The sequence below is a fragment of the Rhipicephalus sanguineus genome, chromosome 1, assembly GCF_013339695.2.
Source record: "Rhipicephalus sanguineus isolate Rsan-2018 chromosome 1, BIME_Rsan_1.4, whole genome shotgun sequence".
NCBI classification, from domain to species: domain Eukaryota; kingdom Metazoa; phylum Arthropoda; class Arachnida; order Ixodida; family Ixodidae; genus Rhipicephalus; species Rhipicephalus sanguineus.
In genome coordinates this window covers 239,968,090-239,982,872 of record NC_051176.1, presented here as the reverse complement: position 1 = coordinate 239,982,872, position 14,783 = coordinate 239,968,090, and the positions used below count along the sequence as shown (strand labels likewise).

Here is a 14,783-nt window from a genome sequence, read left to right as displayed (position 1 = left end):
CAAAGTGCCAAAGGTTCGCTAAGAAATGCTTCGCATTTAATAATCTTCTTTTTGTTCAGTGACTCGCGCACAAGCTGTCTGTCGCCCAGTTGTTTCAACAATTGCGCTTGATATAGGATTAGGTAAACAGCTAAGATACGATGACGGTAGTATTATTTTCATGGTGTCGCTAATTGCCTTCTCGTTGTCCGTATGGTCAATCGTTGTATCATGGAGGAAGATGCGAATATCGGAGGTCGGAATGGCGGCGCATGGTGGCAGAGCGAGCAAATCAAATTAGATGTCCCTCATTCATAGGTACGATATCTCTGAAACCAGGATCCTGTGTTGAGCCTCACCACTCCCGACGTCATTAGGGAGCGTTGGTACAATGTCTGCCAAATTCAGAAGGCATCTGCCTCTGTCCCCATGACCGGCAAATGCGTACTGCTACCCTGTTCCCGTCCGGCCGTTATCGAATGGTGCAAAGGTTGCCTGTACGCGGAAGACATCGACAAGCGTCGTTCCGTCGTGTGTGTTTCTCGTCTACAGAGACAGGCGTCAGCTCTAGCGGGAGTAGCAGCAGCAGCAGCAGCAGCAGCAGCAGCGTTTCTTCGCGGTGGTCGAGGTCCGCTTTGATTTCAGCAGTCTCGCATGACAGTAGCATTTGTTTTCATGAGGGCAGATTGTTCGGCCGTCACTGTAGGCCTCCATATTCCCCGGGCGGTAATCAGGGAGCCGAAGGGCTGATTAATCCGCCCCGGCGGACTCGTAAATACTTATGGCCGCCAATTTGGCCGTCCCGCTGAAGGGGAAGGAAGGGATCAGGGGCCGGCTCTTGTCGCCTCTGCGCGGCCTCGAGTGCGCGTCCCTCGCGCAATAGTGACAGCGGGGGGCGATCGAAGTGGCCCTGCCGGCGGCCGCGTCGCAGACGAGCAGCGACCACCTCCGTCGAGTCGCCGTCGGCTTCGAGTCCGGTCTGGTCTCGCCCACTTTTTCCCTCGGTCTTCGTATGAGGTCTCTCCTACAGACTTCCCGAGGTTCTCGATTCCGCAGATTCCTTTCTTCTGTCTTTTGGTCGACGCCGACCATTCTAAGCAGGCTCGTTTCACCGCTTCCAACGTTGCGCACTTTTCGCCTTTCGCTCTTCTATTGTTGCTCTCCGGGCATTTACTTCCTGTCCCGTCGTTTTCCTTTCTTCTTTTTCTATACCTCGGTGTCGTGACACGCGGGAGAAAGGGGGTAAGTGCCCACTTGTATTTACATATGGTCTCGGTTGCCCAAACGGTATCGCGTTTTTGCATAGAGATGATATAGGCGCATAACAAATCGCGTCCTCCTGAATTGCGAAACTTCCAAAGAAAATATAGACAGCCGCTGTTACCTCTTCGCTTGGCCCTCCTTCCTATCATGGCTCCATCGATGTTTTCATTCGCCTCCCTACTTTTCCCTTCCTTCCTACCTTTCCTCGCCCGACTATATTTTTTTATTTTTTGTGGCCTCTGTGCGTCCCTCCTCTTTATTATTTTTTTCCCTTCCTTTCACGACAGCGTTTCTTCTTATTCAGAGAGTCTTCTTCAGATATTCATGCGAACGTCTTCGTGCATTATCTGACGACAGCTTTCAATGGTCCTGCTCCCTGCCTCGGGAATTATGTGCTGTCTTTTGGTGCTTCCCGGGCTTTGTTAATTTATGCATTCACGATGTTTTACTTGGGCTTCAGGCTAGGTATTAAAGAACCTATAAGTAGATATTGTATTCGTTCCTAAGGAATATCTCTTTATTACTTTTCATCTCTCGTGCCATTGTACGGCCGTCTTCGTTTTATTCTGGTTGTGCCTGCGTATTAAAAAAAAGCTGCGCAACACGCCATCGATATAGCTTAATGAGATTTGTATGCTTGAATAAAAGAATGGGTTTTACTATACTTTTATTGGTATTCAAACAAACAGAACAAAAGCACAGTGTCGTAGTCAGGCAATTAACTTGCGGAATCGATATCTCTTCTATTGGCACGGCCAGGATTTGGGAGTTTTTGAGCTTCTGTGTTCGTCTCTGAGCAAAGGCCAGTGGGCTCCCCAGCCCTTTTTTCTTTTCTTACTTATTTTCTTGTCATTTATTTTCTGTCATTCAGAATTCCAATATTCTTTTTCTGTAAGTTTATCAAGTGTGGCAGCAAATATGTTTGTTTTATATCAGCAGTTCCACGAACAGCATGTAACAGGCTGTGGTGCACGGTATTTTCTTTCAAGATAAAAAAAAAGTAAGACACAAGGAAACTATTTACAGTGCAGCATGTGTTTGCTTTGAAAAATAAGTACAGCTGCAAATACCGTAATTATGAAGCCTCGAAATTCAAAGTGCAAGCGTGCAGTATAAACAATTTTGTTTTTGCCTCTGAGATAAGGCAGGTAGCATCATTGGTCATTAAAGGGACCACCGACAAACGCCCAGAACATGTCATGAGACGTAGGCTGAAGTGGAAAGACGAACCATGAATTATGGTAGTAGAACCGAGCATGCTGTTCCCGACATAAGTAGGAATTATAATTTTAAATGGACACAGAACGTCTCAAAAACGATATGTCGCACCAACTTCAGGAGATGTTTGCTTACTACACTATGGATGCACTCAGAGTAATGTACGTTGTCCGTAGTTTAGTCGTTACATTATAGAAGCATTTGCGCTTTATTCTATACGCATTACGATGTATCAAAGGCCATGCTGAGAAGCGGCGCTGCCTTCGCGACAGACCCGTCGCGAGTCCCTCTTATTGCATGGCGATGCTCACGAGTGCTTTTGTACGCTCGAGAGTTTGCGAATAAGTACCAGCTCACTCGCGCTTTCCAGAGACGACGTGCTTCAGAAATCGAAAAAAAAATCCGTTTTAAAATACCTCCACGCCGACTTCCGAGTTTCCATTGCGTGAATGGCTTTTCGTTCCGCTAAAAGAAATCCTACCGTAAAGAAATCGTACCGTAAAAAAGTTATTGTCAGTCCGTTTATACGTTCATGTTCAAAGAGCAGCGCGCTCAAAGGACACCTGCCTAGTGAAGCTGACAAACAAGCGCTGACTCGGAACTGTTTATTTTTATTTTTTTGAAAAGACAGATCATATGAGCTCCAGCTACCTACATTGGACATGTGCGGAATTATTCAGCTCCCGTGAATGAGCAACTCCCGAAAGAGGCAATTTAAGGTAATTTTCGCTCGTTACGAAAATCGCCGAAAGAGCCTTGTGTTGTAAAGGGACTGAGCCCCGCCGAAGCCACCCTGCTTCGTAAAGTAAGAACAGGATCGGCCTTCACTCCTGCAGTGACGTTCAAAGCAAGTGGTGCTGCTTCTCCATCGTGCCCAGGGCGCAATGAAGTGGGCGTTATAGACTACCACATCTGGTCCTGCAAGTGCTTCTGCCCTCAAAGAAGGAGGGTTACAGACAACAAGAAAAAGCAGGGTTTCACCACGAGTGCATTGGACAGACCGTGCGTAAGAGGGCCTACAGACAGATCGCAAGGAAGTGTCTCGCATTCTTCTTCCCGAGAGATACTGGCTTAAGGGACGCATTGTGAAATGTGCTACGTGGAAAGGGGCGTGGTAATAGTTTTTGCATATCGTTGGGAGCACTAAAAACGCGAATGCCGAACGGACCATAACGACATTTAGTCGAAGAGAAAAGTAATTGACGTAAGGCACTACTGCGAGAGGCTTCTCCTCTGTGCTTTCCTTGTTCGTTCTTAACTTTAGCGGTTGTACACCTTTGACCATCTGAATTTGTCAACTGCTCTGAAAATAGCGTGCTCAGGAAATCCTACTGATGCTTGCCAGGGGCTGAATCCACAAAGATTTTCATTCGTAAGTGCGATTTGCCATTGGCCGATAACCTTCGCTAATATGTCCGACACGAGAATTTGCTGATATTTGCTGTTACGACAACTGTAGCGTAAGAGCTTGTTTTTTTTTCCTTTTTTTTTGTGAATATGGGTACCGTACTGCATGGTTACTTGATCCGAAAATATTTTTGTTATTCTGGGTCAGCACGAGCTTCAGACACCACGACTCCGCGTTTTAGGACCTTTGAATAACCAGTTGGTTTCATTTAAAGAACGTAAATGACAAGCGTCCGAAATAGGTAAATTACAGAAATTGTTGCTAATGATAAAAATTTTAACTTGAGTTTGAGCCGACTTATAGCTGTAATGACGCATGTTCAAAGTACGAAATTAAGCCCATTGTTACCGCGCCGTTTCCTCGGCGGTTGAGGTATCAAGAACGCAACCCTAGAAATTAGACATATACCAAGGTTGGAAACACACCATGAATTGCGCTGATATGTGGCCTTGAGCTCTCTTTCGCCTCGTCTCCTAGCATGCTGACCCTCTTCAACAGTGGGCGCAGCACTTGTAACGAAACACGAAAATAGCTTTGGCCAACGTCACGGCGGTCCTTTGATGGCCTTCACTGAATCGTGAGCCCTTTGCATTTTAAATGTGATCCCTTTATCTGACGTGGCTATGCTGTGTACGTGCGCGCCTTCTTAAAAATACTTCGATACTTCGTGCCTTCGAGACTAAGCAATACTCGTATGTGCGTGTGATATCCGAGAGGAGCGCACGCTTGCACAGATAAATTACTTTGCTCCAAAACTTCATGGCGTATTTGTATATTATGCACTGTTTTTAACACATTATCGGATATGTACAAACTGTACATGCACTGAAAGTTCCAGCTGAGAAGTAACGCTATTTTTTACGGTGATCTCTGAGGGCCTGCCGTTAATATATGTAGATGCAGAAGTTAATATGTTTAATAAGAACTTTAAGTTTTTAAATGCCCACCGTAGTAGCTTAGCTGCTAAGTTGTCGCTCTGCTAAGGTCGAGGACGTGAGTTTGATCCCGGGCCACGGAGGCCGCTTTTCGATGGTGGCGAAATGGAAAAGCACCCGTGTACCTAGATTTGAGTGCACGCCTAAGAACCCGAGGTGGTCAAAATAATCCCGAGTTCCGCACTACGACCTGTGCCATAATAATATCGCAGTTTTCAACTTCAACTTTATTATCCTTCTAGTAGAGACTAGAAATGTTCTGGACTAAAAGCTGCCGTCAGCAGCCCGAATGGACTTCGGAGACGTTGTAAATGACACGTAAAACCCTGTAATTTAGTACTTTTAATACTTCAATAATTTATTTTTGCTGAACTTTTGCTTCCGCGTCCTCTCTTTTGCTTCGTGAAAGTCTATTGCAAGCAACTGTGTACAGGGCGGTTGCTAATAGCTAATGACGATACAGGTAATTAATGAAAAATTCTGGCAGATCCCGCCCATTGTGGAAGTCGGTTTCATGCGAAGCAGTCAGCCAGTATATAGCTGCCTATGCCGCATCTTTTTTTTTTTTTTTTTTGAGCCAAGCGTTACCAGGTGGATCGTCGTGTTTCAGATCGTAAGCTACTCGGATGCCGACTATACGTTCGTATGATTTTGCGAGACAACTGGTGAGTGCTACAGGTCGGTGGCTGGTTGGTAACGCGGGTGCTTTTTCAACTTTCAGACACGAGATTACAGCTGTTTAAATGGAGTAGTGCGCATATCGTGGGCTTACTAGACACGTCGACTACACTTCGTTTAGAAGGTAGCTTATGGTCCGACGTAACGTCAACACTCACGTTAGAGCACAGACTTCACTTTATCGAAAGGAAAAAGAAACGGACGCTGCGGGGCGGTGATGTGCATATCATATATGGTGTTCGCTAGCGTATTTCTCAGGGGTCGAACAATACTTCAATATGCCTTGCTCAGTCATAGGGGTGCATATGTAATGTTTATTACATTGTTGCAAAAACGGATAGTTAGCGCTGCAACCACAGTTGACGTTGCCCCGACATGACGCCTGTATAGGTTGCTTTTCCAAGGCAGTTTCGAGACCTGGCGTAGCTCTGTGGTATAACACTTGATTAGCACGCAGAATGCGTGGGTTCGATTCCGGCGTGAATTCTGATTTTTATTCTTTACATCCGTCAGGATTTTACACTCACCGGCAACGCCACGGACGCCAATGCAGGATTTTCTGCGACACGGCCTCCTTGACGTCCTCGCGTTAAAATTACCAGTCTGTTCTCGCCGTTCCTGGGTTCATACAGACTGTGAATCACCTGTGGCGTGCACCCGTGAACGATGGGCCGTGGTATGCGGGTATGTGCCGCACCTGAATGGGGGAAATGGTCTAATGACGTACGCGACAGACAAATCATGTTATTCATGTCATGACCTGTCAGTCATGTTCTCCACATACGCGTGCCCTCTTATACCGATTTTGGTATATACAAAGCTAACGATGCGACCACGAGAGCACCCAGACGAAGGCGGATAGATAGATAGATAGATAGATAGATAGATAGATAGATAGATAGATAGATAGATAGATAGATAGATAGAAACAATCAAAGTGCCTTTGATTCGCTAAGAAATGATCCGTATTTAAAATGCATAGCGATCTATATAGTCAGTACATCGAGGCCTTCAAGTGAATACAGTAACTTCGAGCGCGCTACGAAGGGGCTTGTTCGCGGCTTTGAATGCTTGGTTATTGCGCTAACACGATACCGATAACAGGAGAGCACTAAACGCGTACAGACAAATGATGCGTAAACTTACAACTGGTTCATTATTGTCACGTCATGTGAGTTTAAAGGGAAACAAGCAGACTGCGTACTAGCGCAGAAAAAGTATGACAATGAAACACAGAAACCAAAGAAGGGTGAAATCATGGTTGCTGATGCTAACGTTAGCCATTCCGACACATTAACAAGTGCTCGTTGCACATTTAGCACAGAAGCAATTTCAGCTTGAGTTAGCTCAACACACGGGTTTACAATGAAGCTAGACCGATGAAAGAAGCACTGGCCATCGTAGCTGGAGGAGAACAGTGTGTCAGTATGCCGCCTGTTCTGCTAACCAAAGCTGAAATTGCATTTGTGCTAAATGCACCATGAAAACTCTGTAATTTGTCAGAATGGCTAGCGTGAGCGTCGCCAACAATCATGTAACCTTCCTTTGGTTTCGGCGTTTTGCTTTTCTCGTTTGCATCTGCGTGTAATATTGTTGTTTCCCTTTATATGCTTATGATATGGCAATCTTTCTTTCTTTTTTTTGTGCAATATAGCATGTATTTGCCGCATTTCCGTCTATCCTGTAGACAAAGGGAAATACGATAAGGAGATGAAAGGCAGGGAGGTTAAACAGGCCAGCGGGCTATTTGCTTTCCTGGGCTGGGGCAAAGTAAAATGAGAGTAAAAGGAAACGAGAAAGGGATTTATGATCGCGTGGCCACGAGAGTATGCATTTGAGGTCTCTAAAGGTTCACTCCTACCACTGCACTTTATGGAGTGTACTGGCCCACGAATAGCTTTTTGTGTCAGCGACATGTGTTGGCGCAGTTCGTATATCCTCTACGACGATGTCACAATCAGCAGGAAACCACTGAAAGGTAGGAGTACTTACCAGGAGGAGCTATAGGGCTTCCCACCCTCCTTCCTACACCCGCCTGCCTAAATTTGGGGAGTGGAGGAGGGCGTTTTGCACCGCTCACTTTTGAAAGCGGTCACTACACTGTCGGCAGCCCACTGACAAATCCAGCAGCTGAGACGAAGATTTCTTTCATAGCAGTTCCATAATTATAGAGTGATTATTGCGCATCATCAGCTTCTGCAGTACAGGTTGTCTTTCGGGTCCCACCACGGTAGGTTAATTCTATGCGAGACGCTTTCGCGCCAGCATGGCGGAGGCGGCTATCGCTGAGCAGATCTCATTAAAGCAAGTTTTTCATTGCGCCGCGTCCTGGATTTATTTACTGGGAGGGGGCAGACACGGAATGCACTTGCCCACCGTTCTGGAAAGGAGTGGGGAGGGGCGGACAACGTATGGCATTTGCCTCACCAAGGGCAACACTTCGTGCCCAGTCGCTTAAGCACTATGATGCCAGGAATAGTTGCCACTACGGTGTCCTCGAAATGACTTCCATGGTGACTCCAGAGTGACTAAACCACGCCCGCACGCACAGCGGTTGCTGCGAGCGGATTTGCGCTAACCTGCCTGGTTCACTTAGTGGACCCTGTACTTTCTGCTACTGAACATTGAGACCAGGCAGAGTGACGTCAAGCTGAACCTTGCGAATGAAAGAAATAATAATTAATATTGGGATCTAACGTTCCGAAACTACCACACGATTATGAGGGACGCCGTAGTGGAGGGCTCCGGAAATTTCGGCCACCTGGGGTACTTTAACGTGCACGTGAATCTAAGTACACGTGCCTCAAACATTTTCGCCTCCATCGAAAATGCGGCCGCCGCGACCGGGATTCGACCCTGCGACCTTCGGGTCAGCATTCGAGCACCATATACCACTAGACCACCGTGGTGGATAATGAAAGAAAAGTCATTCTATGGTTGTGATGTGCTGGTAGATTGTTGCTTTCACGTATTATAAGGTGCCTACCAGGAGCTTTTTTCGCAAGACAGACCTGTAAAATGTGTATCTCACTTGAAAATTGTGTGACGTCCCTAAAGATTGATTGATTGATTGATTGATTGATTGATTGATTGATTGATTGATTGATTGATTGATTGATTGATTGATTGATTGATTGATTGATTGATTGATTGATTGATTGATTGATTTACGCCCATCATGGCCACATGCCAGCGCTGCATAGTTTTTTACTTTTTTTATTTTTGTTGCTAGCTAAGTTGTTACCCTTACTAGATTGCGTTTGCACCTTTTCTGCGTTTTGTAGACAAACCGAACGTGACGCTGAGACTCGGCCAACCATTTCGTGACCTGGAGATTATGGAAGGCGGTGACGTGTACCTGGAGTGTCACGTGAACGCAAATCCACCGTCGTCCGAGGTGCACTGGTCAAAGGACGGCGTCGAGGACTTCGCCACCAAGACGCTCAATGGCTCCACCCTTCCCGACGTTATCATCTCCGGTCGCTTCCTGGCGCTACAGAAAGCCCGACGCAATTTCTCCGGCCGCTACGCTTGCAGCGCTACAAACAGCGAAGGCTCCGCTCTCAGCAACTCGCTTCGCCTGAAAGTGCTACGTGAGTGGATCTCTCTCTGTTCACCCTTTATCGGTGACTCACAGGATGACTACGAGCTTTGTACATCAGTTCCATTATAGCCTACTATGGCCATCTAATACTTTCAGTTTCACACACATAAAGAAGACACGGCTTCAAAAAAGGAATGCGCAGCGAAGCGAGGTAGATACGTGTCAATTTAACAGAATGTTAAAGGGAATGTTGATAGAGACGGCTACCCAGTATTCAAGCAAAAGAACGATGACACAACTGCGCAAGATCTGATACATTGTTTCAAAAAAACGCCAGGCCTGCGCTAAAACCGCAGCACAGTCACAGCGAAAGCTGGAAGAGCGGCGTTTCTAGAGCCCGTTAAGCTCTCTTGGGGCTACAATACAAGTACACTAGAAAGGTACCCACTACGCCATAAATCACAATTTTTGTGAAGTTTGGAAGCACCTACTAAGCCATTATTCGTCATTCTGCGGAGAAGCGAGGCACCAGCTACACGTCTGTAAGGCATTAGGTGCACTTTGTTCACGCGACGACTGATGACGATGAAGAATTATGGCTCAGCCATTTGTAATGGGTTGGAATCTTTAAACGGCCCACCAGTTATGTAATTTGCATTGGGTGACGCCCGGTCGCTATTTCTCTCTCCCGTCATGCTGTATAACGTACGTTGACGTGGGAAAGAGACGGGTGGGGGGAGCGAAGAACTTTACTGAGACCCCGAGGAAATGGATCATACGCTTATGGGCTTCCTTGGCAACTAATACAAGTGCCCTTGCGAGGAACCCACTACGCTATAAATCATTGTAATTTTACTGAGACCCAGAGGAAGTGTATCATGCGCTTATGGGCTTCCTTGGCAACCAATCCAAGTGCACTTGCGAGGAACCCACTACGCTATAAATAATTGTAATTTTTGAGAAGTAGGCCAGCAGGCACTCTGCCATTTTTTGTCATTCTACGGAGAGCGTTGGTACCTGCTAAACCCATGTAAGGCATTATGCGCACTTTGTTGATGCTGTGCCTGATGGTGAAGAATTATGGCAGGGTCCTTTGTAATGGGTTGGAAGCATTCAACAACCTGCTCGTTGCGCAATTCGCATTGTGTGACGCCTGGTTACAGAATTCGCGTTGTGCTACGCTTGGTGCTTATTTTACTCTTTTACCACGCTATATTGCGTATGCTAATGTGGTTCCTTCCCGACATGAAGGCTGTATAGGACCTTTTAGCAAAGCAGTTTCAAGCACCGGTATGGCTCAGAGGTTGAATACTGGGCTCCCACGCAGAGGACCCAGGTTCGAACCTCGTTCCATCCTGGAATTTTTTTCTTATTTAGTTTTTTTTCTTATTTCGAGCGATACTGGTTACGGACACCGGCGGCGGCGGCGGCGGCGGCGGCGGCGGCGGCGGCGGCGGCAGCGGCGGCGGCGGCGGCGGCGGCGGCGGACAACTACGGCGCCAAAAACGGCCGGTGAAATGATCTCATAACAGCTTTCGCTGTAAAACGCTGTGAAACAAATAGGCCTTAATTGTTTCTGTTTGTGCTTTTTCCATTGTTTAATCGGAGCAACCGTATCTAGGGTGATACCAGGGAACAGCATCGAGAGCGTTAGAGCATGTGCGAGCAACTTGGTGAATAAGGCACTCTCCTTTCGGCTGGGAGTGCACGTGTTTTGCTGTGTAGGCGCTGTTTAGGAGACAGTTTGATCGACTTTACTAACTCGCTAAAGCGCGGAACAAGCACTGATTTGTGGCTTCACAGCAGTTTTGGTACGGGCGTAATCTCGAAGCGATGCAACTTTTGGAAGTGCGCCAAAATCTGCAAATCTGTATGGCGCCGCAAGGTTCTTGGGACCCATACAGTTCTCACGTATGAGGAGGGAACTATATCCAACCCTTTTTTTTAAATCAAGATTGTAGTATGAGAGAGTTGAAGATCCTTCGGCAACAATGAACTGACGAAGTGATGACGTAGTGAAGGCTTTGAGCAGGCCAAAGTGGATGTGGGTGAATCTCAGCTCAACTATATTTTGCTGGTGTCACACGGGCGCTTTTGATCGTGCCTCGGATCGTACTTCGTGATCACGATAACAAGTTGGTCGCTGCTACATGGTACAGCCTAGTCCGGATCGAGTTTATTACAGCGAAAGCTGTTATGAGATCATTTCACCGGCCGTTTTTGGTGCCGTAGTTGTCCGCCGCCGCCGCCGCTGCCGCCGCCGCCGCCGCCGCTGCCGCCGCCGCCGCCGCCGCCGCCGCCGCCGCCGCCGCCGCCGGTGTCCGTAACCAGTATCGCTCGAAATAAGAAAAAAAAACTAAAGAAGAAAAAAATTCCAGGATGGAACGAGGTTCGAACCTGGGCCCTCTGCGTGGGAGCCCAGTATTCAACCTCTGAGCCATGCCGGTACTTGAAACTGCTTTGCAAAAAGGTCCTATACAGGCTTCATGTCGGCAAGGAACCACATTAGCATATGCAATATAGCGTGGTAAAAGAGTAGAATAAGCACCAAGCGTCGCACAACGCGAATTCTGTAACCAGGCGTCACACAATGCGAATTGCGCAACGAGTAAGTTGTTGAATGCTTCCAACCCATTACAAAGAGCTCTGCCATAATTCTTCATCGTCATCACGCACAGCATCAAAAAAGTGCGCATAATGCCTTACATGCGTTTAGCAGGTACCACGGGTGTCTGTAGAATGACGAAAAATGGCACAGTGCCTACTGCCCTACTTCTCAAAAATTACAATGATTTATAGCGTAGTGGGTTCCTCGCAAGTGCACTTTTGTTGGTTGCCAAGGAAGCCCACAAGGCTTCCATGATCCATTTCCTCAGAGTCTCAATAAAGTCAATTCTCTCTGTCTCTCGCTCTACCTTTCTCCGGTTAAAGTGTGTTATAAAGCGTGGTGGGACAGTTAAATAACGACCGGGCGTCACACATTATGCATTACGTAACTAGTGGGTCGTTTAAAGCTTCCAACCCATTACAAAGGGCGCAACCATAATTATTCATCGTCATCAACCGCCGCATCAACAAACTGCACATAATCGCTTACATATGGTACCTCGCTTCTCCGCAGAACAACGAATAATGTCGTGCTGGGTGCTTCCCAACTTCCCAAAAATTACGCTTTGTGGCGTAATGGGTACGTTGCTAATGTACCTGTATTAGTAGCCACAGGAGAGTTTATAACGGGCTCTAGAAATGCCGCTCTTCCAGCTTTCGCTGTGACTGTGCTGCGCTTTCCGCGCAGGCCTGGCGTTTTTTTTTTTATTTTATTTATTTATTTCCAAATACTGTTGGCCGTCATGGCCGTAACAGGGTGGGTACAGTGATTTTAATGATAACACAGAATATAGTAAGTAGAACATAGTATAATGAAAACAAAACTGTAGAAAAGAATACATAATTTTCAAAAACCAATAAGAAACCGTAGGAAGAAAAAAAAATATCGACAAACATTTGGACGATGTTACAGTATGCAATATGAAAAAGAGAAAACTACAGAATTTCGAACGTCATGGGAACTCATGACAATGTACGTACAGCACTAGCAATAATCATTTTTGTAATAGACTTTTAATTCCCTCTTCAAAACTTTCAATGCTCGTTGAAGTCAATACAGACACTGGCAACTCGTTCCACTCTTTTATCGTTCGAGGAAAAAAAGAATACGCGTACCCATCAAGACAGCATTTTGGAACCAAGAACAAAAATTGATTGCTTAATCTGACGTTGCTGGTTTGCCTGGAAACAAGATAAGGCTTAGTTTCAATATTAAAGTGTCCTTTTGATAACATAAAAAGAAATTTAAGTCTAGCAAGTTTCCGGCGTTGAGCCAGCGTAGGCAATTCAAGCAATCGAAGCATTTCAGAAACGGAGTCATTTCGAGAATACCGGGATAAAATTAGCCTAGCGGCTTTTCTCTGTATTTTTCAATGCGATTTGTCAACCCCGATTGGAACGGATCCCATACTGCACTGGCGTACTCTAGGGTTGGTCTTACGTAGGTCAAATATGCAAGCAGCTTAACGGATGGTGTTGCTAGCTTTAGTTTGCGGCGAAGGAACCATAACTTTTTGTCTGCAGCTGCACAAATCTGGTTTACGTGTGGTTTCCAACTTAAGTTATTTGAAATTGTTAGGCCTAAGTATTTTACCGTGTCCGCTTCGGTGAGAGTGGTGGAATTCATTTCGTAATTACCTTTAATAATGTGCTTTTTTCGCTTGGTAAGCCTGAGCATGACTGATTTAGATTCATTGATTTTCATTTCCCATTTAGCGGCCCAACCTTCTACTGCTTTAAGAGCTCGCTTGAGTGACGCCTGATCATTATGATTATTAATTTCTCGATATATTAGGCAATCATCTGCGAATAACCTAACAGTTATGTCGTCGCCTATGTCATGAGCAATATTGTTTATATAAACCAAGAAAAGAAGGGGTCCTAAGACGGATCCCTGTGGTACGCCTGAGGTTACTTTTAACAGATTGGATTTGCTACCATTTATTTCGACGTATTGTGTACCACCTGTGAGGTATGAGCGGATCCATGCAACAACTTCATAACTTATATTCATTTCTATTAGCTTATTTATTAATTTCATATGCACGACCCGGTCAAAGGCCTTGGAGAAATCTAAACATATAGCGTCTATCTGTTTTCTGTTATTCAGTGCAGTTGAAAAGTCATTAATTGTTTCTACCAATTGTGTAACGGTGGATAGGTTTCGTCGAAAACCGTGTTGATGAGAAAAGAAAGCCTTCTTGTCTTCAAGGTAACTATAGATTGACTTTGATATTATATGCTCAAGAAGCTTGCAGCACACACACGTCAATGAAATAGGCCGATAGTTTCCAATGTTTTGCTTTTCACCAGATTTGTGTACCGGGACAACTTTTGCAACTAGCCAATCATCTGGAATCTGTTTTTGTGCTAGCGATGCCTTAAATATTATCTCTAGACGCTTTCAGGTGCAGTCATCAGCGAAATTGCGATCACGGAGCCAGATCGCGATGCGCAGATCGTGATCGGGCCTGATCGCGATTAAATGTGACCGTGTAGCAGCACCTGATCCGGGTCGAGCCGAATCCGGATCGGTCCTGATCGTGATCAAAAGTGTCCGTGTGACACCGGTATTAATTCAGTTCTGTACCCATTGGGCTGGCCACACGGGTTCATGCTCTTTATACACTTTACCGCTAGGACCTCTGTGGGCAGGCCCCTATTTGCAGAACTGAATTAAGAGAGTTGAGCTAAAGTCATACGCATTCTCTTGCGTCTGGCTTGCTTACGTTTTCTTTCTTGAAAACCCCACGCTTGCTACGCTCATATCATGAACGATAATGCCGGGCAGATATCTCGCACGCCATTCGGGACCGGGGCACTAAAGCGAGGGAATGCAAGCGAGATCGATGACGATTGATTGTGGAACATAAATACGCCACTAATGGTGCAGCCGTCCCTGTGCAAAAGAGGGGAAAGGCTTGAAGAGAAAACTGAAAAAATTAGAACAGCAAAAACACGCATCCGACATGCGTGTAGTGCCTGAGTTGTCATACCTACACGTGCCATACATAACAAAGCGGAAGGCATATCACTGCTTATAATTCATTCTACGCCGTGGTCGTGAATCACAAAGAGTTAATAAATAATTGATGGGGCTTCACGTCCCAAAACAATGACATCATTATGAATGACGCCGTAGTGGAGGGCT

At 46.0% G+C, this 14,783-nt stretch overlaps 1 protein-coding gene across 1 annotated transcript in view; it reads left to right on the top strand.

Annotated features, from left to right (window-relative positions):
- The window catches only part of LOC119382025 (hemicentin-2), a 283,040-nt gene that overhangs the window by 157,077 nt on the left and 111,180 nt on the right, over window positions 1-14,783 (top strand). The window contains exon 6 of the mRNA XM_037649767.2: window positions 8,766-9,074. Within this exon, the coding sequence (XP_037505695.2) occupies window positions 8,766-9,074 (309 nt within the window). The remainder of the gene's footprint in view (window positions 1-8,765; window positions 9,075-14,783) is intronic.